Source organism: Cephus cinctus, unplaced genomic scaffold (assembly GCF_000341935.2).
Source record: "Cephus cinctus unplaced genomic scaffold, Ccin1 Ccin1_scaffold1184, whole genome shotgun sequence".
In the NCBI taxonomy this organism is placed as follows: Eukaryota; Metazoa; Arthropoda; class Insecta; order Hymenoptera; family Cephidae; genus Cephus; species Cephus cinctus.
Genome location: NW_014333664.1, coordinates 1,948,584 through 1,971,012, shown reverse-complemented (window position 1 = coordinate 1,971,012; position 22,429 = coordinate 1,948,584). Strand labels below are relative to the sequence as shown.

The 22,429-nt window shown below is 41.4% G+C and overlaps 4 protein-coding genes and 2 long non-coding RNA genes across 8 annotated transcripts in view; 4 read left to right on the top strand and 2 right to left on the bottom strand.

Moving 5' to 3' along the window:
* The window catches only part of LOC107272500, a 60,190-nt gene extending 55,175 nt beyond the window's left edge, over positions 1-5,015 (top strand). The window contains exons 5-10 of the long non-coding RNA XR_001538963.2: positions 936-1,207; positions 1,267-1,725; positions 1,973-2,224; positions 2,324-3,320; positions 4,654-4,762; positions 4,853-5,015. This is a non-coding gene — a long non-coding RNA (uncharacterized LOC107272500). The remainder of the gene's footprint in view (positions 1-935; positions 1,208-1,266; positions 1,726-1,972; positions 2,225-2,323; positions 3,321-4,653; positions 4,763-4,852) is intronic.
* A 3,410-nt stretch (positions 5,016-8,425) lies between these two features.
* LOC107272498 (probable Bax inhibitor 1) lies at positions 8,426-10,030 on the top strand. Its single transcript, XM_015749702.2, has 4 exons — positions 8,426-8,691; positions 8,968-9,269; positions 9,334-9,659; positions 9,769-10,030. The coding sequence occupies exons 1-4, from the start codon at positions 8,645-8,647 to the stop codon at positions 9,793-9,795; spliced, it is 702 nt and encodes a 233-aa protein (XP_015605188.1). The 5' UTR covers positions 8,426-8,644; the 3' UTR covers positions 9,796-10,030.
* LOC107272497 (heparan sulfate 2-O-sulfotransferase 1) lies at positions 10,031-12,895 on the bottom strand. Its single transcript, XM_025089758.1, has 7 exons — positions 12,592-12,895; positions 12,112-12,324; positions 11,322-11,482; positions 11,148-11,213; positions 10,668-10,828; positions 10,365-10,604; positions 10,031-10,280 (listed from the first exon to the last, which is right to left on the bottom strand). Exons 1-6 carry the CDS (start codon positions 12,757-12,759, stop codon positions 10,462-10,464), a joined length of 912 nt encoding a protein of 303 aa, XP_024945526.1. The 5' UTR covers positions 12,760-12,895; the 3' UTR covers positions 10,031-10,280; positions 10,365-10,461.
* Positions 12,896-12,991: 96 nt separating this feature from the next.
* Positions 12,992-16,606, top strand: LOC107272496 (protein kintoun). The gene is made up of 4 exons (XM_015749699.2): positions 12,992-13,660; positions 13,742-14,935; positions 15,013-15,431; positions 15,511-16,606. The coding sequence occupies exons 1-4, from the start codon at positions 13,136-13,138 to the stop codon at positions 15,902-15,904; spliced, it is 2,532 nt and encodes an 843-aa protein (XP_015605185.1). The 5' UTR covers positions 12,992-13,135; the 3' UTR covers positions 15,905-16,606.
* A 1,384-nt stretch (positions 16,607-17,990) lies between these two features.
* On the bottom strand, positions 17,991-19,760 carry LOC107272556. The gene is made up of 3 exons (XR_001538984.2): positions 19,405-19,760; positions 18,844-19,246; positions 17,991-18,723 (listed from the first exon to the last, which is right to left on the bottom strand). It is a non-coding gene; the product is annotated as an uncharacterized LOC107272556 (long non-coding RNA).
* Positions 19,761-19,865: 105 nt separating this feature from the next.
* Positions 19,866-22,429, top strand: part of LOC107272555 (potassium voltage-gated channel subfamily H member 8) — a 31,286-nt gene continuing 28,722 nt past the window's right edge. For all 3 annotated transcript variants that reach the window (XM_015749818.2, XM_025089730.1, XM_015749817.2), the window contains exons 1-2: positions 19,866-19,983; positions 20,878-20,988. In XM_015749818.2, coding sequence (XP_015605304.1) covers positions 19,971-19,983; positions 20,878-20,988 — 124 coding nt within the window. In that variant the 5' untranslated portion in view covers positions 19,866-19,970. The remainder of the gene's footprint in view (positions 19,984-20,877; positions 20,989-22,429) is intronic.

Sequence of the window (22,429 nt, the reverse complement as noted above, 5' to 3'; positions counted from 1 at the left end):
CTAAAGTTTGCCCCAGTACGTTGCACCCTCGACGTCGTCTATACTCCCGGTGCTCCTGTATTCCCGTAACTCCGTGCCACCCCCGTGTTTCGCTGCACCGCTGCCGACGCCGACGTCGAAATCAATACCGGCAGACATCCTAACTCACTGGAGGTCAATGCCTCGTTCCCGCGGACCCCGACTACGACTTGCTCGACGACCTCAACCTCCTACCTTCTACCCTAGAACCTCCAGCCCCAGCCTGATCCAGAAGCCAGACGGGAGCTTTGCCAAGAGCCGAACGAGGACGGAAAGTCGGGATAGCCTCTTGCGATTCGACTCTGAGGAAGCTGGGGAAAAAAAGATTCATTCTGTCTCTTGGAATTGCCTTTCAAAATTTTCATCCTACCGCGATAATTATCGCTCTTTGCTTTTTATTCTTTTCTAAGAAATTCCTCGTATCCCCCCATTTCCCCCCAACGTCCTCTCTTCTTCATTAACGTGGAATTCTGGCTCATCCTGTCTCCTTGGTGTAAAACAAGAGTCAGCGACCGTGCATAATTCTGCGTACCGTGATTCTTCACTTTTATCAAGTGTGGTTTCAGCCTTTTTCTACCGATCTCGTCTCACTCGTCTTATTCTCAGCTGGAGAAGTGAGGTCGCCCTGTCGTTCACCTTTCTCCTATTCACGGATCCAAGCAGAAAAGAGCAAGATCAAAGTGAAAAATTTTCTTATCGAGAAAGAAACTGAGAAAAATTTAAATAAATGGCGTGCGCCGTGGGGAAGGCTTTGCCAACGTAAACACAATAATATTAAACCAGGTGTTTGTTAAATTAATAAGTCCGAATAACAATAACAAATATTCTTGGAACTGTGGAGGGTATCAGTGAAAAAGTCATTTTGTAAAATAACAGACTTTTCGGACAAAGACTTATGTTGCTCATTTACTTTTCAGAATGGATCGTGGAGGATAAGTAAAACGTGCTGATATAGGAAGAAACCTGCATTACCGGCAGGTCGATGCTATGGGGTAACCGTGAAAGCGTTTCCTACCAACCGAACGGAATTGAACGAGGGAAACAAAGGCATTGACATTCAAAAGGGACGCCTCTCGAGTTCGCCAGACGAAACCTTCGAGTGAAATTGCGGAATACGAAAAATTGCACTAGCATTTTCACTCTCCCTGCCACGTTCGTACAGCATCGTTAAAAATACCTAGTCAACCAGGTGCTGTTTAGTTTATTATAAATAAACGCAATTTAAAATATTAATAAATATATTTTCAGCTTTTAACTTTGGCAAAAGCCACGATTCTTGCAGCCTTACGTTCGTCACTGAGTATTCCAGGCATCCCTTTGATCCGCTTAGTTTTTGAACACGGAATTTCGAACTTTTGGAAAAATCGCAAATTACTTCTGAGAAAAATTGCACGAGGTCACTCGGGTCGTGAGTATCGTGCGAAATTTGGAATTTTACAAAATTTTCGGTATTAGGGACCAAGAGGAGAGTTTGGCATTGGAGGTACCCTCGGAAATTCCGAAAAACACTAAGCACTTCTCGGGGGAGCTAAAGCAGCTCCATACTGTAAAATTAGAAGGAACGTTCAACTCTACCATTTGAATTTCTGCCAAGGTACTTTCTGCGCTTGTGTTTCTCTTCTTCTACCCCTTGATGGCTGCTCCGTTCTGCCAGCCAGGATGGCACCAATGCCCTCCTTAGAAAGTTTCACGAATCTCCAACCCACTGTACGTGACATTTGCTATTGATAAAAAAAAAGTATAAAAATTAATAATTAATTTATTCGACGTTATATGCTTTCATAAATATTCTTTTTCTTTTCTTATAGCATTTTAAAAAATCTTAATTAACGAACGCAGGTATTCCAAGTCCAAGTAATCAGGATCTGCATCTTGTCAGTCTAGTAGCACTTCGGTGCCGCACTTGGACTATACTTAGCCGCTGGAACACGTTAACGAGTGTTTTATTTTTCAGGGCAGTGTGTTCTCCCTGCCTGACGTCTCGAGGATCCAAGTTCATCTCGATCCAAACCAGCTTTCAGTATTCAAGGCGTTACGGACTGATGAGAATAGGGGATGCGAGCACTAGACAGCCAGAGGGAGTATACAGGGGGAGGACAGCATTTTTCTACACCTTGTAAAACCCCGTATTATCCCCTTACGGGTGGAAAATTGGATTACGGGTGCGGATCGTCTGAAAAATTTTATCAAGAATTCCATATCAGTGGTATTAAATAAATTTAGTATAATTATCAATGCAATTATAGAAAAAGTTTTTCATTAAAAATTCGCAATAAATTAGCAAACTTACTTTTTTTTTTTCAAGGTTTCGTACTCCTGTACATTATGCGCACGGCAAAGCTTCCTTAAAGCATAATGGCATTTTCTACAGACACTCTTTGTTCCATGAGGGTAGCAACCCTCTTCGACATCCACCCCACTTTCTTTGCGTCGATCGATACCAGGATGCAACTCACGGTCACGACGTAAAACATTTTCGTTGCAGACTGTTCTGCAAGACATAAAAAAAAAAGAAAAAAAAATACAGGGTCACAGCGGTCTAAAAATTTGAGAATTTTCTTTTTCGTTCACCTGTACCGCAGCTGTTGTTATTGACTAAGAAGCAGATTTCTTAGGTTAAACAAAATGTACAAAGCATTCACAGAGCCAAGTAAAACTGTCCAAGATCCAAAAATTCGTAGCATATCAAACGAGGCGAGTTTACGTACGATGCAGTCTCCGTGTATCAGCCAGGAATAGCATCGGGACGCTACTCGGGTGGTAGGAGCGTTCAGCAGTTCAAGGTTAGGGACGCGGGGCGTCGGCACCGCGTGGTAGCGTCGGCGTGCGTCCCGACGCCCGAAATACATACCCCCCGACAGAGTATAAATACTCGAAGGAAAACCAAGAAAGAGAACGTCGAAAGATATTCGGTGCATCCCACTAACCTTGCACCAACTGCAGTTAAAAATATGAACTTATAGCGAGGGAGTTCCTTGTGGGCACGTGAAAGGAAAGAGAGTCGCGGAGTCACGTTCGATAATTTTTGAAAAATCCAAAAAAAATTATCATTCCCCTGTACAGCAATCGTCTCTTTCAATGATTACACGAAATTCTTGTCGGTTTAAGTAATTTAAAAAAATAGAATTTTTATCTAAATCGATTTTTTATCCACCAATTAATAAATAATTTTCACACAGATATTCTTTCCCATGGATATGTTTGCCTTGTTGATGCACGATAGTAAGAACGTGACCTTTGATGTACATGCACGGCCCACGATGTGTCGATGACACTGTGGTCTATTAAGATACCCCGAAGAGGTGAGTTTCAGCCTTTGTCTCGATCTAACCACGGCAGCCATTGAACTCGATCGTCGAGGACAACACACTTTGAACTATGCGCGCGCGCGAATAACTAGAATAACACGGATTCACGATGCAAACGTATTTCACGTATTGGTTCACTTTCTGAGGCCGAATTCGTGGAGGGACCGTTTGGTTATGTTAAAAACAAATTTTACATGTTCAGTGTATATATATATTGAATACAGGTATTATGCGAAATGATAAAAGTGTCAAGTAAAAATTGATAAAAAATTGTAAAAATGTGGAATGTCGGAATTTCGAAAATTTTTATATTTTTCAATAGTAGGTTACTATTTTTCATAAAAATTATATACGAATTCTTGGCTGCAGTTGCATGTGGAGAGCGATAAATCAAGACTGTTTTCTCGGCTATTATCTGGCTAGACAGAAGCAAACAGGAGATAGTAAGCATCGTGTTCTAATATATCGTGTAGACCGAATTTTCCATTCTCTATACGTATTCACGTATGCGTCCCTATTGTTCCCTGTTATCCATAAGCGAGGCAAAGGTCGCCCAAGTGATTTTTCGTTCGATCAGCCCAGGATGCACCGGAATTGCATAGTAAAAGAAAAAGTGCACCTTCCTCTGGTCATAAAAAATATGAACGTTAAGTAATTTTTCATGCTAAGAAAAGCGAGCGATAAAACCAGTAAAATCTCTAGGAATGCATAGATGTGTTTAAAGATAGAAGATGCTGCAGCGAAAGGTACGATGCACCTAAGTGCAGTCGGGTCAAGGCCGTATCCCTCGTGCGGTGGGTCGGCTGAGTCATTCGTGCAGAATCGTGCATTGCAGTCCCCGCAAGTGCATCGAACTCGATGACCGCTGCAGCTGCAAGCAGCCTCTCTGCCCTAAGACTAGAAGGCGGTGCAAGCTCGGGACTCGGTTAGCTCCGGGATTGCTCGGGCATCTCCGGATGCATTCCGCGTGCATCAACCCGAAGAGACCGCCCTCTAGAAACTACCGAGTGCAATGCCCAAAGCCGTACAAACTCCGTGACGTGCATCTGCTCCTAAATGATTGCGTAGCTCGGTGCAAGGACCACCCGCCATAACAAGAGATCACGTAAAAGCATATACAGCCAATGAAAATGCATTGCCCTCTTACGTCATCGGTGCTGCATTCTTTTTTAAATGCACACAACGCACGCCTATAACGATTCCCAAGCAAGAAAATTAAATGAAAAATACAAAAATCAAATTTACTCGAATATCACAAAAAAAAGGTGGAACTTTGAATTTTCGAATTTTTCGAAATTTATTTAACATTTTTTGCCTAATTTTTCAGCCACCTCCTACCACGTTGCGGGTTCGTTTGAGAAACCCTGAAGGGCCGACGCACCGTGCAGGGTGAACGCACTCGCCAGTTTTGCAGTACACGTATGTACTGTACGTAGGTACGTATCAAGATACACCAACTATGCACTATGGCGTTCCTGCACGCTATATATATATACATATATATATATACAATGTCTGCGTGACAGTGTGCTACGTAGCTGGCAGCATTATGAGGTCTCGCCTGAAATGGAATAGTGGAGTCGAGAGAGTAGAGCCAGCCATCACACTGCACAATATATAACCTAAACGTACGTATAGATAAACGTATTACATGGGGTACCGTGCCCATAGCCCCATACGTTTAAACCATAGGGGTTCAGCGTCCCCACACAAGGCCGCAGGGGGGCACCGGCCCACTGAACCAATTGCGCCACTTTTATCCTCCTCAGTTCATTTTTGCCAGCTTTTATTACCCGTAAAGCGTCTTTCGCGTCCCTAAGCATAACGTACCGCGCGTCAAGCTACTGGAACACAACGGCCCGCTATAGCCAACCTGATAAACGGTGTCACTGCTGCACGCGTGAAATTCAAATAAAAAACTATCCTACCTCGGTACACATATTTTTCCTGCTCTTATTAATTTCTTTAGCCACAGTTTCACGAACCCTTATCACCATAGCGAAACAAGACCTGGTAAAAGGAGACGTTTCCAAGACGATGACTCAGAAGACACATGAGTCAGAATGCAATCGATTCCAGACTACATATGCCTGTGTAGAAATCCATAAGAATCAATGGACACCATACGTTTCTTTTACCGTGGGTTTTATACGAGTAGGTGTATATCCAGGGTGAGTCACCGTGTTTCCATTTTGAAAATTGACCTCCGGTCCCAAAACGATGGGGATGATTTTCTTTTTTTTTTTTTTTTTTTTTTTTTTTTTTTTTTTTTTTTTTTTTTTTTTTTTTTTTTTTTTTTTTTTTTTTTTCATAGGGGATCATATTTTTACACGCGTAACCCATCCGGTCGGTATAAATATTCTGAGCTGCAGTACTTAATTTTTATTAATTACAGGGATACCTCGCGGTATTTTTATATCGATCGAAGGTGCTGATTCCTCCAGTGCATAATTAAGGATGATCAATTTTGTTAACGTAGACGCACGTCTGCCGTCCTGGCTGGCTGGTATTTGCGAACCCCGGGAAATGCGTTTGCGTTTGGGAACCCCCAGACTGGAGGGGATTGACCCAGACACCCCTTCCAGCAGACAACCCTCCCTCCGGTACGGCTCCGTTGCTTCTAAAACCCCAGCAGTCAAGGGATGGGCTGTATACCAGCCCTCCCTCCCTGCCCCCTCATCCTTAATAAAGCACCCACGCACGATGGACGCAGCATCGTACCTTCTGTGTATTATATGCAGAAGAAAAAAAAAACTGTTCCACGTAACTCCCAGGCGAATATTTTCATCCCTTAAATTTCCTTCGTAACTCTTTCTCGTCCTTTTTCACTTTTTTTTTTATACGTTACCTAATAACGAGTTGCAAGACTATGTAATCACGAGTCTTTATCTACGCAGCCAGCGTCCTACCCAACGGCGTAATCGCGTATAACGAGCGATAAACAAATTTCAACCCTCAGCGTGAAAAAAAACCGTGCAGATCCCCATGTAAAATAAATTGCGACCACACATAAACAACTCGTAATTCCTCCTTGAAATATTTGTCCATGAACATAGGGATGGGATCTGTAACCTCGTGGAAGCAAAAGTCTGCAAGAAGTCAGAGCCCTCCACTTCGTATCCTGAGCAATATAAAATTCCACAAGAGTTATTTTATTCGATTGGATAAAAAAAGATTGTTAATAAATAATTTGTTTTTAATTACCTTTAATATGCATCGGCCAAATGCATAACTCAGAGCATATTGATTGCAAGTGAACAAGTGCCGTATAAGTACTATGTTTCCTTGTTGGTATCTGCACTGTGTATAGCGAACAGGGGTTGCGAACCCCAGCCAGCCAGACAGACGTGAAAGAGGGTGACCCAGACGCCCCTTCCGCCAGGATGTTTGCAAGCCGTTCCCGACTGCCACATTGGATAGCGTTAGCAGGAACGTCCTATAGCGGTTACCATAGTTATCTTGAATGTACGTTCTGCTGCACTTGAAAAACACAATACGGATACTTGTAATAATAATAATATTTAAAGTATTACGAAACAGCAGATACCAGTGAATAAAGTTTCAGAGGTAATAGGAGTATACCGGTAGAGACAAGGGAAGTGAAATAAGGGTGAGAGAAGAGCCGCGTCGACGATGGAGACGGTGATGGTGGTGGTGGCAGGACTGGGTGGTGGTAGGTTGGCGGCCCTGGAGTTGCTGACCCGACGACCGCTATAACCTTGCGCCCCAATGCGAATCCAGTCGATGCTCCACACGTAGAGATGATTAACCGATCCTCAGGATTCTACGAAGCTTTCGTGAACTAGACTCTGGATGGTGAAATATCATCTGAAGATTTCTTGCTCTGTGATACGAATACATGGGAGTGATGCAAGGACGTTGGAGGATTGTGGAAATTGCGTCGGCGTCCGGGCGCCCACGTACTCCCTTGGTAATACGTGGAAAGATCAGAGTGACTCGAGCCAATTACTATTTGAGATCTGTATTACCTACGGAATTCCATGGATATGTATACTGAATATTCAGTTGTCATTCATTTTATATGTAGTATAATGGGATGTGGGAAGGTCATGGTGGATGAAATTTAACTTTTGCCTATAGGTATAGGTCTGTACATTAAGTGCAATCAAGGGAAGGATATTTTTGTATTTTTAGAAGTGATCTCTTACCTTTTTTTTTATTTGCACTTTGCATGAAAACTTTCCTAGGTATCCTTTAAGTTGTTTTCAGAATCACTGGGGATGATGGAAGTCGGTTGTTTTTCTGAGTGGCCTCGTGCTACGGGCACAGCGGGGTGCATTGAGTGTAATGGCGGACGAAAACGTGAATGCACGTTAAACAACCCCATACGTTGCAGCTTGTTAAAAATAGGCGACGGGAGGCGTCCCGACGGCAAGGTCACCCTACGTCTGGGTCAGGGCCCTCGGATAGATCAACAAACATCTATCCTTCAGCGCCAGCTATTTTCTTCCAGTTAGTCTCGATTTCTGCTGAGATTCTCCATGTGTATACTATTTGCGAATAGTTCGGTTATACTCGCACTGAGGGTCGTGCCGGGATGAAAACTCTCGTTGAAGGTAACACGGGTTACGTGACTTGTAAAACGTCACGGTTCAATGTACTGTACGCAATAGGGCAACGCCCTACGAGAGCGTTTAAATATGTGTATATAAATTGCACACCGATTACCATGTTTATCGCGGCCCACGCTAGAGCTTTGCACCCAGTCGAACGTCTTGCCAAGCTCTTTGAACTTGCAACAGAGAGTAACATGTTGTTCCATGCGCGTTTAATTTCTGGAATATTGTAGCAACTGTTTATAAAACTATCTTTTATGGACAGTCGATACAGAAGTGTTACCGGCGAATGGTAACGCGTGCTAAAAGATTTCTTAAGATAAAAGGACTAGTTATGCCCAGTTTCAAACAACTCGGAGTATCTTTATTGCTACGCTCTCTGGTGGATATTTTAGTAACTAATATAATTTATTAATTCAAACTTTTCACGAGAGATACCAGGCCTTTGGAAAGCTGGTGCATGAAGGTAGTGGGGAGAACAATGACGAGCCTCGTAGCTTCTTTGTTCCACTCGCTAGTTCTGTATTCATTGCTTCCTTCCTTTACAAAGTCTATACGCAAGCCAATCCGCAGCCTCGGCGAAATTTACGCACAGGAATATCACTGACGTGTCCCAAAAAGAACTACTTCTACGACTCATGATTAGTCTCGATCCCTGTAAAATTGCAGAAAGTTGATCAGTCATCGCGTATCCGAACGTTTCAAGTGTTGTGTTACGAGTGAGGAAGAGATAAAGAAGCCATGGCAGCGACGTTAAACACCTTTGTAAATTCCTTCAGTAACAGACTGTGAGTACGTGACGGGAGTCTCCTTACCCCATTACCGAAATAGCTTATTTGTTTACAAGGTCTTACTCATACGCGACATTTTTTTTTGGTAACGATACTGTTCCGCTTTCTCGAAAAATCTCATCTATTCGAATCTTATCGTACTGTTTGTCTTAATATCGATGATATAATTTGATATCTCAATAAAACTAGTGACGTAACTTTTGCAACGCATTTGCAATGTAAATTTTCTATGTTGCAATTTATCACATTATATGTGTTGTTTTTTCTTCTCAGGGAAGCACCAGTGAGACAGCATTTAAAAAATGTTTATGGTTGTTTGGCATTGACGACTGTGTCCGCAGCTGTGGGAGCTTGTGTACATTTGTACACAGACTTACTGCAATCAAGCTTGCTTACGACCCTAGGAGCTCTAGGAGTTCTAATGGCACTGGTGTCCACCCCAGACAACGGTAAAAATCATGGACTGCGCCTGTCATATCTCTTGGGATTCACATTCCTATCTGGTCTTGGACTGGGTCCTTTGCTGAAAATAGTCATCAGCATTGACCCTAGCATCATCGTGACGGCTTTGATGGGTACGTCTTACATGCAACCTTGTTTTGAACTGATTTTAATATTTATGTATTGTTTGTGTTTCAGGAACTGCCGTTGTCTTTGTCTCCTTTAGCATTTGTGCCCTTTTGGCTGAACGAGGTCAATGGCTATACTTGGGTGGCACCCTGATCAGCATGTTAAACATGATGTTGCTGTTCTCACTTGCCAATCTGTTTTTGCGTTCAACCTTGATTTACCAGGCACACATGTACCTTGGACTGTTTATGATGTGTGGATTTATCATTTACGACACACAGCTGATTATTGAAAAAGTCCATATGGGCAATAAGGACTTTATCAGTCACTCTCTTGATCTCTTCATAGATTTCATTGGAGTGTTCCGTCATCTTCTTATTGTTCTCACTCAGAAGGTACATAACTAAGTACAATTTTTTTAATGTCTCGAAAACAAAGTGAAATCCGCGTCCTCACTTAATATACTATATCAGTTATTGGATTAACTTATGTTTTCTCTTTCAGGAGCAAAATCGTAAACGTAAAGATTAAGAAGAGAATGAAGAGGGGATTGCGTCGTCACAGCATTTGAATAAATTCATAAACTAGAGGTCTTCATCTATCCTATCCATACATAGCTATGCATATATAGATACATATGTCTATTCTATTGATTCATGAAAGAAAAACATAATATGAAACTATATTTACTACAATAAAACTTACTGATAATAGAGGTTACAATGGATATTAAGGTTAAGAACAAAAAAAATTCATTCGAAAAGAATCATGAAAAAAAAAAGTTAATTTATTAATTATCTCTTTCTCATTGTCTCATCAATTCTTTGTAAATTGAAACTCATTCCTTTTTTTTTTTATAATGAAACAAACATTCATCGAGTCTCGAGGCTTTGTTTTTATCATAAGAATTTGAAAGTTCCACTACTGTGTTTGATATCGTCAGAAGCTGGGAGCGTTTTACACAGTCATGTTCTCCCTCCCCAGTACCGAAGAGGAACCATCATAAATTTATATGCCTACAACAGACATAATTATTACAAACGTTTTTCTTCTTATTGGCAAAAACACTGTTATTATCTAGTACTAATAATAATTCATACCGATAATTGTCACGTTTTTCGGCATGCGTAACCGGTGAATTTCTCGAAAAATTAACATTCTCCAATTTATGTCAGCCGTTATGTCGTCCCGCACAGTTTATCCATTAGTAGACATTTTACTGAGTCGAAGCTTAAGCCACTCATAGAATATCATTTCCATTTTAAAGTCATCTTGAAATCCTTTCCGTTTGGAACCTTTCATTGATATTCTTCGATCAAACTTCATCTTGCTTGGTATTCCTACAAACGACTTTGTTAGTTTTTCATATTATCATTCAAAGAAGCTTCAAGCTGCAAACTTACGAAATTTCGAGTAAACTTCTAAAGCGCCGTTAAAAAAATATGGAAACGTATTCTCAAGGACCTTGAGGGTGACTTCAATGTCCTCCAGGATGCCTACCACGGGACACCAACGTAACACATTCGTTTTAGCTTGTTCTAGAGCCCAGCTGCTATTTCTTTGCCTAAAAGTCAAAGTGAATTAAAATAGACCTTGGTCTCTAAACTAGTTACTTTAGTTCTATTTAGTGTATAGCATTCGCTACTTTTTCCCACGATCATTTCTTGCGTAACTTAGCTCAACCTGAAAGCCACCAGAGACTTCGCGATAGGAACACGTACCCACGTCGAGAACTTTCGAATGAACGATGGCCGCTATTGCGCAATGCTTTAATATATACATGCATACAGTACTTTTGCATTAGTCAAAGTTAGTTCGAAGAGTCTCGTTAGAATATATATACAAGTATATTGTGCATATAAATTTAATGAAAGTATATTTACGTGCAACGTGGATCCTGTCCGCAGAAATGCAATATCGATCCATGTCTTGTCTCTCCTGGTCTGAAACTTTTGTATGTGGAACAGACAAAATGTTTATTTTTATTTCTTACATTACCGTAAAGGCTGCAGGGCGTTGTTAAGAAAATTTAAATTTGTATAAATAAAAAACAATACCTTTTGAGGTTTCTTGGATCTAGCGGATATCGCACCAGTGATATATACGTAGGCGATTGTCTGCCAAAAGCAGAAAAATTCAAAAATCGTACATCACCATCAAAACTTAATGGTACAGCCTCTTGTCGGATGATACTGGTGATCTCTTCGACCAGCAGTTCCTGTGAAAATAAAAATTATTCATTTTGATGGCTATCTGTTCAGTCCTGACGAATAGCGGGTTGCCTATACACAGGCGTAATCGTTCAATATCAAAGCACGTGGGGTTGGGGAATAATTGTTGTTCTCTTAATGCCAATCGTTTATCTCAATAATGATAATGACTCGAATATAAACCATATATAACAAGTAATCTTTCATATACGTAGAGTATTTGATTAATCTAAAACAATGCATTGTGAAAATATATTAATAATATTTAATATTTTATTATATTCAATGCTCTTAGAAAAAGAGATAGAACGCAGGGTATAATCACTTTCACCTATGGTCAACGCACTTTGCAGAAACTATAGCATATAGAGCATATAAACTGACAGTCTCAATTCGTAATGAAATTTACTATACAAAAGTGTATTAGAGATTACCAGAGGCGGAGTCTGTATAACATTTCTTCCTGTCTCTCAGGAGCGGCGAGTAATTGTATCAGGGAGTATTGCTAAATGGCTGAACAATATGAATACAATATAGTAGTGTAACACAAGCTTGTACGAATCGTTTATTTCGTATATTCCAGCACGTTTCGTAATCGTGTCTATGAGTAAGGAGGAAAGAAACTTGACACGGTTACCTGTTGGAGGCTGGTAAGAAGTCCGTCGTCTCCTGGTGGCAGTCTGATATGCTTGAATGCATTGTAACCCTGAAGACGTTGTAGAATAAGCACAAGGATTTCTGCGCCGGCTCCAGGTACCCGGGTCAACATCAGGACATGGTCATTCTTCTCAGGAGGTAGATTCCCACGACCTCCTAGTTCAGCGAGCGAAGGCGTGACGTAGCGATGAGTCTGTTTATAAAAGAGATAAAATGGATGCTTTAAGTAATCATCGATCGTGCCATTATATAGTTTGTTTATTGTAAAATTGTGGATATGCATCTACTGTCATTAGAAGGACTACCATTCTTGGATGGTACGAGAGGAATTCTAAGATTACTGCCATTTACGATTCTGGAGAAAATGAGGTCGCGTGGAAAACAGCTTTCACGAGTAATTATCCTTATCTAGTATGTATGTAGGTTCAAAGCGATTTTCAGAAACAGGGATATCCTTCACCTGTTGCGGATCATTTCCCGTGTAGGATGAAACGGTTGATTCTGGGTTCCTCATAGAAATGCTAACAGGAAGGTATCCCGAGTCGTTAGTTGTTATCACGTTGACAATGAGAAGAGTGAACGTCAGTGAAATCAAGATCACTATGATGATAGCGCGATAAGAACGCATTTTTGTCGTAAATTTATTGATCCTTTCGATTAGCGAGATATCGGTAAGGATTCGTGCAAACGGAGTCGAGTCCGTCGTACAACTGACGTGAATGTTATTAGGTCAGACTCCACCGACTCTACCCGAGACCAATTGGTCCCCACGTCTTCTCGCGCTTCTCCCTTCTCCAGTTGAGGAAGACACAGAGGAAGTGGTACCGAGCGAGAGAAGATTGCTGTAACATTATAATAAAGATAGTTAGTATGGTTGTCGCTAGATGCTGACTATTGACCGGCCGGCAATCGGTTCGCAGTTGTGGTGGCGCAACCAGTCCACGTGGTAAAATACTGTAGCCTTCGAACATTCTAGTTTATTTGTAAACAGTTCCTCGCGGAAGATGGACGTTTACGACAACCGAAGAAAGAATTGGGAGGACTTGGACGTTACCCGGGAGGAGATTGAGAGCCTTACGGAGTGCTTGAAGAAGGAAGAGTTCCGGAAGCTATTGATTGAATATGCTGAGGAAGTAACTGACCCCGATAATAGGAAGATTTACGAGAAGGAAATTACGCAGTTGGAGAAGGAGCGGGGCGTCGACGTTACGTTCGTTAACCCAGAGCCGGGTTACGTCATTAAGACCAGTATCAACGGCGAGAAGAAATGCTTCGTTAATATTAGTAAGAGTGACACTGTAGCGAAACCTACGAGTCATCCATCTCAGGTCGAAGGGCATAGAGGATTACAATGGTCCATTCCGTACACGTTAGTACCACCGCGCGAAGATTTTGACAAAAAGAATGTCCGTTGCACAGTGTTTGATGTTGTCTTTCATCCGGACACTCTTTATCTCGCCAGTAAAAACGAACACTTTCGAGATATCGTTAACAGCACTGCTTTGGATGGGGTTGAGAATAATTTCAAGGTGTGTCAATGATACAGAGAACACCTTTTCTGTTAGTATTCAAGAGGGTACCTTTGGAGTAAATAATATTGTCTTTTTCAGGTGAAACTGGACAGGAAGAACCTGAAGTTTCCAAAGATGAACTTCAAGGGTGTTACTCAACCTACAGTTATAAGGAAACCTTCGGAGGCTCCGTCAAAGGAACCTTTAGATATGGAACCTGAAATCTATCAAAAAATAATGGCCAGTTACGATGAGAACCGTGATAGACAACTAAATCAGGAAGAGAAACCACGTTCAAGATCACCTCCACCGACAACTTATTTCAAGAAGAATGTGTCAAACTCTGAGAACAGCAATTCCAGCTACACTGTGCCAAAGTTCACGATAAAACACAGATCCTGCATAGAATTGAACGAGTTTGAAAACCATAGGAACGCAAGGATGAATTGTACAATACCACAGAAGTTGGTGATCGTCATAGAACTACCCCTTCTAAAGTCAGCAAATGACGCTTCTCTAGATGTGCAGGAACGTTCACTCTGTTTAAGAAGCGAGAAGCCAGCCAAGTACCTCTTAGAATTACCACTACCTTATCGCATTAATGCAGAAGGAGGCGAAGCAAAGTTTGACACCAAACATAAAAAACTTACCATTGTCCTTCCTGTGATTCGTACAGTAATACCATTGCGTGATAGCATAGAAGATAGTGGCGTGGACACCGATAATGGAAGTCCACCACCTTGTTCAAATGATAATGATCGTTTAAACGGTTCCGTGTCTCCATCTTCCCAAGATAGAGAAACTGCGAAAGCGCCTTTGATTAGCGATTTGATTGAAGACAGTGCAGTGTTCAACGATAGAGCTTTACGGACTAGCGATTCCGACAATTCAATAATTTCTTTTATGGACCCTAACGTTAAATATTCCTTACCGCCTTTTACTTGCAATCTATATGACAATCTCCTAGCAATTACTGTTAATGTGAAAAACGTTGATCCCGAGTCTATTCGTCATAGAACTCTGGATAATGATTCTGGCATCCACGTTCTCTTGACTTCTATCGGTGCAGGATTTTATCCAGTCTGCTATTCATTATGCCTTAAGATACATGACCATTCGGTAGATCCGACCAGTCTCACGGTTGAACCTTGGGACAATAACGTCGTGTTTACACTTTCTTTAAAAAATTCGAATGACATAGGTAGTTACAGCGTAGGCCTGAACGAGGAGTTTATGGAACAGAAAGATCTGCCAGCGGCGACGTCCCTGAAGAAGAAGTTCGACGAGCTTATGGTAACAATAGAACGAGTACTAGGAACTTTAGTATATTATTTAAGATTCTTCAGTATATTTTATTTGATTTATTTCAGGTTGCCACTGAACCAGAGACTGACCGAAGAATCGAGGTAATAGCCGAAGGGGACGATGTCGTGGTAAATATTTCTCCGAAACATATTGATTCTGACGAGGAGGGTGAAACGGGAGACGAACACATGAAAAGAGAACACAGGAAACAGCATCTGACAAAGTCAAGATCTGTCTCAGAAAGCAGTGGAGATGAACTACCCAACAGTGCTTGCAGTACGAGATCCAAGGGCATCCTAAAGTCTCGTAGGACACATGGATTGTCCCGATCGGTATCAGAGTCCAGTTTCGACGATAGCGCAATGCTTGCTTCTTCAACTGATCTGCATTATGATTCTGTACACGATTTTAATTCAGAATCCGATTGCTCGAGTTTTAAGAAGACAGTGCGATTTAACGACGTGGTGTCACGTCAATTATATAGGTGAGTATATCCTCGAAGAATCCATTTTTTATTTACAGCTATTATGGCAAGCAGGATATTCGATGTTCCTGCTTCGCAGGTCGAATTCCAGCATTTTGGGACAGCGCAAGAAGAATCAGCGTAAGTTGAAAAACAAGAAAAGAGCCCACGAGCGACGTGTGAGCGAGAGTGAAAATTCGGAGACTGAGGAGAAAGATAAGTATAAGGTCAACACGAAGGAATCTTCAGAGTGCTCGGATGGTCCCGAAACTGTCAAGCCAATCCTGAATCGTGATAAGTTATCAGAACATCGTAAAACGGCCAGTATGGAAATCGATGCGCGGAAGAACAGTACAAATCCTATACACAAGTGCAAACGTAGCAACAAAAGTAAAGAGAACGACGAGACACTGTGCGATGCGGATAAAGAAAACACTAAGGATATCGTTAAGACAGAATTCAAGAATGATCTTATATTTGATCTTGATATGTAGATGGACGTAATTCCCTCTGTTACGATAACGTAGTTTACACTCTAATATTCCCCACCACTACCGTACATATAGGGACGATATCTTTGAACGCGTTTCTTTACACAGATTTTACCGAAGCGATCAATTTTCAAAATAATATAGTTCTAGATTCAAGATTCCGCTTACTGGCACATCCGGCTAGTAATCGTGACGTCTTTTTAATAGCGATTCTCACCACGTAGGAGGATCTATTTTCGCGAATCGGTTTTGATTCCACGATCAGGTTGGTTTTTATGAGAAATTTTTTATAGTTTCATACGTCGATATACGGACCTATGTTATACAACATTAATTTGTACATACGGATGAATACTTAAATTATACGGAAGAAAAAGAATACTAAAATCATGCATTTATCAGAAATTTTTACATCGAATCGATAATAGTCGAGGAATCGAACCGCAGAAAAAAACTAAAGAAAAGTACTTATCCGATACCCAAAATCTACTTTCAAAAAGATAAAAGTCTCATCCCGCGATACATAAAGTTTAAAGAAAAGTCGTAGAATAACAATAATAAAAAAATGGCGCGTATTCAATCATGTACTTCCCAGGGGACGACAAAAGATTTTTTTTTATTTAATACGGTATACTCTTGTTCCTATTGTATTAAACGAGTGGTCACCAGATAAATAAAATATCACGTTGAAAACGTTAAAAACTATTTACCATGTGATACCCACGTCACCGCTTCTGGCGGGTGCCAAGGGCTGTAAAATAAAATTCCCTATCCTCTCTCCCTTCCTTTCTTTACCATAGAAGATGTATTGTGTGCGCCATTTAAAAAAGTGGCACTTCGTGCAACCACGTACCAAGCCCCGAGGGTTGGGAGTACCTGGTGGCACATAAAGGTGGTAAGCAAGCAGCCAGGTCGATAAGTCGTCCAGCCCACGAAACTGTGGGTCACAGGGGATGTCGTACCACCTCACGGAAGATTAAGCCAGTGAAAATGATTTAGCCCCGATGATGACGTAAACGATTTAGTTTACAACGGCACACGATGCTAAACAATATAGACGTTTACTATTGGACGTTCGTCAGAATGATTTATCATTCCGACATCCTTCCTAGCAACCGGATAAATCGTCATTTCCATACGCATCGACGTATTGATTGACGACGCAGACCCAGTATTCACCTACATAGAACGTCCTGACGACTGCGTCCACGAATCGTTCGTTATTCTTGAGACCGTCCAAAACGACGTCTGACGATTTTTGTTTCTTGAAATTTTTACCACGCTGGGTCAAGCTAACCCCCTTGTATTTCAAGAGAACATTTAACAGAGACACTGACCAGACCTGGTGCAAAGTCAGGACGGCAGTAACTGTCTCAAAGAAAGAATAAAATAATACCTCAACGCTCACCTTTACGCAACTCTTTACAGATGTCTAAAATCACAGGGTACCGGATGAAGTCTTCCCGTGACGTAGTCCTGCCAGGGAACTAGCTGATAATAAAGGTATATAGGAGCTAAAGTAAACCAGGGGTACCAGTGGTTATACGTGACGGTACCAAAGGAGCACAGTCGGGTCAGAGAGGAGGGTGGATAATTTTTGCGCGATCTATATCTGGAAACGCCTACAGGTTGCGCTGCTATTCACGGGGTACAAGCACGCGAATACAGTCATCGACCTCTTACAGTAGGCTTACAATACTAAGGAACTGACCTGGAGCAACGTTTCATTCAGCCTATCTCGAGGAAGCCTACATGGTACACCATCGTCACACTTTTGCGCCTTAACTGGTTCACTGCGGACAATGTTGCGCTATTGGCATTACACGACCGAAGCGATATTTATCGCCAGAGAATATACGGAGCATAGAGAAACGTTGATGACTGTTGGATATTGGTCGATATAAAGGAGCGTTTACAATGTTAAGAATATTTATTGGTTTTCTGTGTCATTTTCATATTTCTAATATTCCATGTGTACTTTTTTTATATAGCTGTTATATTGCTATCCAATATTGCTCCAATGCTCTTGTGGCACCTACCGGCACTCTGGATATCCAGATCGATTCCTCGTTGGAATGGTTTGCACGTATTCGTTTCGCTGGTTATGGTTTTACTCTAAATGTTACTGCTGCGGCAATCTCCAATCGGCGAGTACATATCGGTATAGTATAGCTGTGTTACTGATGGGAAAGAGAATTGGGAGGAAGTGGAATAGGTGGCGGATGGTGTGAGCAAACACGAGAGAGATTTCTAGAAAATATCGAGGGGACATACTATTGTATTTTCATAATATCCGTAATATTGTCGCATACACGTTCACCTTTATATCGACAATATAAAGAGGGCTCACTCACGAACAGTACCATTTTCTTCCTGAGACTTTTATATCCCGTGAGAGTGGCTTTACTTGGTGGTTATTGGCGCTTGTGATTCTGGCGTCTTGGAACGTTAATCGATTATCCATAATTCGTCTTTCCAATCGCCTCGTTTGCTTGGAGTAAATTTATAAAATTATATTAAATCGTTCTAATGTGATCGAGCGACCGGGTTCTCTCTGAAAGGACCTTTTGTTAAATATAATTAACCACTCACTGTATAATCCATACCCCACTGTATTGCGAGAATGATCTATTCATGGTAGTTCACAAGTATCTGCATTGAATTCACAAAAAAGGTAAGGGTACCGGAAGTACTCAACGAAAGTTGAAAGTAAGAATTCGTGCTTCTAATAAAAAGCATAGTAAAAGGTGGTGAGAACGTTTTTCAGAATCATGACCTTTGACTCGGCTAAAATCATCTCCACTGTAACTCCAAGTCACTCCCTGAAAATGACAGTTGGATTTTTATAAATTTCTCTATTTTGTGGTAGCAATGTAAACAAAAGAAAGTGTAATGAAACCTATTGACACTACAAGAGGATGGGCGCTTGCGTCGCGACGTACCTTTAGCAGGGCTAGAGAAGTGAGTGTCACATATCTCCCGCAGTTTCCCACATGTTGCGCTTGGATGGTGGGGCGCAAGTCCGCCAGGAGCCCGGGCCATCAGGATAGGGCATCTTTCCCCTCGTTTCGACGACGAGTTAGTTACGCGGATGCCATCGGACGGTTCGTGTGTCGCACTGGTGTTCACCCTTAGCTTAGCCAGGACGTCAACGATATTCAATTCTACTTTCGAGAAAATTCATTCCCTGGATTTGGTAATCATAACAGTGCTGCGCGTACCCTCGTGATACATTTCTGTGCTCGTAGTGAGTGACAAGTGAACGAGGATGAGGAGACACTGAGGATCTTCGTATATCAAGAAAGGTAACGTTGACAGACATTTTTATACCAGCATCTCATAACCCTAAAACACTTAATGATTATTTATTGCAAGGTAAAAGCGTACGTTCCAAGCACGCTGTGTTATTTGATGGGAGAAAAACTAATTTTATAACCTCAAAGAGTACTTTGTTTACCGTGACAGCGGGGATACGGAATTTATCTTTTTCTTATGACACTTACGTTTGGGGTTTATGTCGCTATCGTTACGCATGGTTGACTGTAGAGGAATGTGTAGGTATCCCGGGAATTTTCCTGGTTGCAATTTATTTTATTGGGTCAGGAAAGGTACGATCGATCTTGCACCTTCGATTCTTCTCCCTCTTCACTCCAATTCACTGTCACTATCCGTTTCTCTGATTCTTCGCCACCTTTTATCACTCTATTTATTTTAATTGGAATAACTGTAAACAGTGACCGATCGAATGGCAGTTGCTTGTCTGATCGATCGAGGAGAGCATTACTAGCTATGTGTGTTTAGTCACATTGGATCTTGTGGGGAGTTTAAAAATCATCCTCATCCCTACTCTACTCGCTATCCCGGCCGATACGTTTTATTTTTATTTGCAAAATATAATTTTGGACAAGGGCCATGCCGCGTGTTAACACGCCTCATGCTTTAGTAGTGAAGATTAGTCGTTTCATGGCATCCGCGTGAAATGGATGTCATGCACCGCAATAGTGAGTTCGACAGTGAATAAAATATATACACAAGTGTCCATGAGTCCACGGTGATATAATCGGAAAATATGAAAAGACTAAGTTTGTATACTTTTATGAAACTTTGAATTAATTCAATTGATTAGCAATTTTTAATGGCTCTTCAATTTCTTCTAATATTCTATATCTGTATCCAATAACGTGAAAACTTCGTAGACTCGATAGCTTATCTCGCGAATGATGAAGTTCCCGTCGATAACCGACATGGCTCTGAACTATTGATCAACCTGGCCAAACTCCTCTGACACTATGTAACTTCAAAATCCCAACCGATCACTGGATGAATCTCTATATTTCTGAAATTGACCAAACTATTAATTCCTTGGCTCCATTGTTTACCTGCTCCCAAGGGAAACTCGAGCAGGATGCTTGAGCTTACAGCTAGTCAGTCAACGGAAGCTTTTCAAACAAACAAGGACCGTCGGGCACTCGATGTGAAGTGAAAATGCGCTTTGAAATTTCTTGCCTAGCAACGAACCGTATTCCGTATGCATGGTTAAAAGCACGTGCCGTTAGAGGAGCATATAAAAGAAAGAAGACAAAAAAGTGATGAGTAAAAATGAAAATGAAAAAAAACGAGGAAGCACTACGCGAAGTACAGTACCATACAAAGATTCCTGCTCGCTGGTTTCCTGACACAAAGAACGATGCCGGAGAAAAATCAGCAAGCCTCGACGGAAAATTGTCGGGGACGTAATTTTATTTGGGCTCGTAGCGTTGACTCGTTTGTGTACATAGGCCATGGCTTCGATTAACCTCTTTTCCGTGTAAACCTATGTACACATTACGTGTGTACTGTATATCGTTCTAGCTGGATGTTTTATATTCTCTCACCTACTTTGTTCGTCATGATTTTATTTTTGCGGAGTGACATGCATCCGAAATTCTCAGCAGATCCTTGCTACATAAATAATATCATTTTCATTTATCCTCCAGGTCGGGGCGCCTTAAGGCGCGGCGGGGCGGCCCCAATGCCGGCCAGGAAGGGCCTCCTCGCTCCTCAAAACACCTTCCTCGATACTATAGCCACTCGCTTCGATGGAACCCGTAAGTACCCTTTTACCATATTGCTTAAGTGTACGAAAACTCTTGAAAATTTTATCCACGCATCGCGGTAGGATACAATTTTTTGAAAAGTGTAAAAATGATTTTTGATCTAACGAATAAAGAAAAAAAAGAAAAATGAAAGAACTCTGGTTACGAAATCGACTCACCTTAATTCTCATTTTATGAAGTCTCATTAAGGCGGATAAAATTCATCCTGATCTACCGGGATCGTTTCGTAAAATCGTATTACACAATATTACCTTTCGGCTTACACAGAATATTTCTCTTTATAAATCGCCTTTTAATCCCCAACGGATAAATTCGGAATGGGCCGGAAAGGCTTTTGGATTTCTCCTGAATACATAACACATACATATATATACATATGGAATAGCTGTCTATGATATATCCTCGGGGAAGATTATTCATGGATTACATCTAAGGATTATTTTGCATGACCTAATGGAATGACCAACCGAACGACTGACAAACTGCTTGGCCGTAGAAAACAACCGATCGGCTTTTGCCTAAAGCCATACGCAATACGGATAGACTTATTTTTCATTATCTCTCGTATACGATATCGCACGCGCTAATGTTTGCTCGGGAATCTGATGAATCGAACAGATGGTACGCGAAGTGACGTATCTGATGCAAGCTATTGTTAACGTAAATATTAAACCCTCTTCGTCGCTCCCTTCTAACCGATCAGAAATTCCCTGATTACGTCACAACGAAAATTTTCGATCGTCTACAATTACAACTCATTCCCTTAATTCCCAAATTTTATTTCATCCCCAACAACGACCCTTCGTAAAAACAAAAATTACTGTGACTTTACCTACCCAGACGTTACGCACGGCCCTCGAAAAGTCATGCAGGTCACCGAGAGTCGTTAGGTGGACGTATCCCCAAACGAAATCACGATAAAATCATAGCCGGTTAAATCAATATTTTCCTCGTTTCATTAATCATGAATGCAACCTTTGTTTTGGCTGGAGAAACGAAGCGCTAGAAAAAAAGAGACGCGCTAAAGACGAAAAGTAGAACGGAAAATCCCCAGATACCCTATTTTTGAATATTATCAAAAACTTTGTTGTTGCTCAAAAATAGAACGTGAACAATGAAAGTTGTCAGGAATAATTTGAATGGTGTAAGCAAACCTCGGGGGGACATCCTCTCGACGAAATTCACCAGGCGGTTTCGAAGGCAAACCGATCATAAGAAGGAACACTCGATGATCGACATCATCGCCGGAAGTGGTTTTTACAAGTTTTTCTTGGTGATTTACGAGCAGCCTATTACGACGTGTCGAAGATGAGACTTCGCAGTGGCAGTTGAACGTATACCAGAAATACTAGACGAAATTGCCAGGCTGTTTCAAACAACTTCTAGACAAAAGATTTTCTTATCTACTCCCCCCTCCCCCCCCCCCCCCCCC

Bases quoted from the DNA above. Each gene is read 5' to 3' on its own strand.
- LOC107272498 (XM_015749702.2), top strand. From the start codon at position 8,645: ATGGCAGCGACGTTAAACACCTTTGTAAATTCCTTCAGTAACAGACT. The intron at 8,692-8,967 runs GTGAGTACGTGA...TTTTCTTCTCAG, and splicing joins AATTCCTTCAGTAACAGACT to GGAAGCACCAGTGAGACAGC. The intron at 9,270-9,333 runs GTACGTCTTACA...TTTGTGTTTCAG, and splicing joins CATCGTGACGGCTTTGATGG to GAACTGCCGTTGTCTTTGTC.
- LOC107272497 (XM_025089758.1), bottom strand. From the start codon at position 12,759: ATGCGTTCTTATCGCGCTATCATCATAGTGATCTTGATTTCACTGACG. The intron at 11,214-11,321 runs GTATTGTTTTTT...CACATACAAAAG, and splicing joins GATCCAAGAAACCTCAAAAG to TTTCAGACCAGGAGAGACAA. The intron at 10,829-11,147 runs GTAAATATACTT...TTTGACTTTTAG, and splicing joins GGACAGGATCCACGTTGCAC to GCAAAGAAATAGCAGCTGGG.
- LOC107272496 (XM_015749699.2), top strand. From the start codon at position 13,136: ATGGACGTTTACGACAACCGAAGAAAGAATTGGGAGGACTTGGACGTT. The intron at 14,936-15,012 runs GTAACAATAGAA...GATTTATTTCAG, and splicing joins AGAAGTTCGACGAGCTTATG to GTTGCCACTGAACCAGAGAC. The intron at 15,432-15,510 runs GTGAGTATATCC...CCTGCTTCGCAG, and splicing joins GTGTCACGTCAATTATATAG to GTCGAATTCCAGCATTTTGG.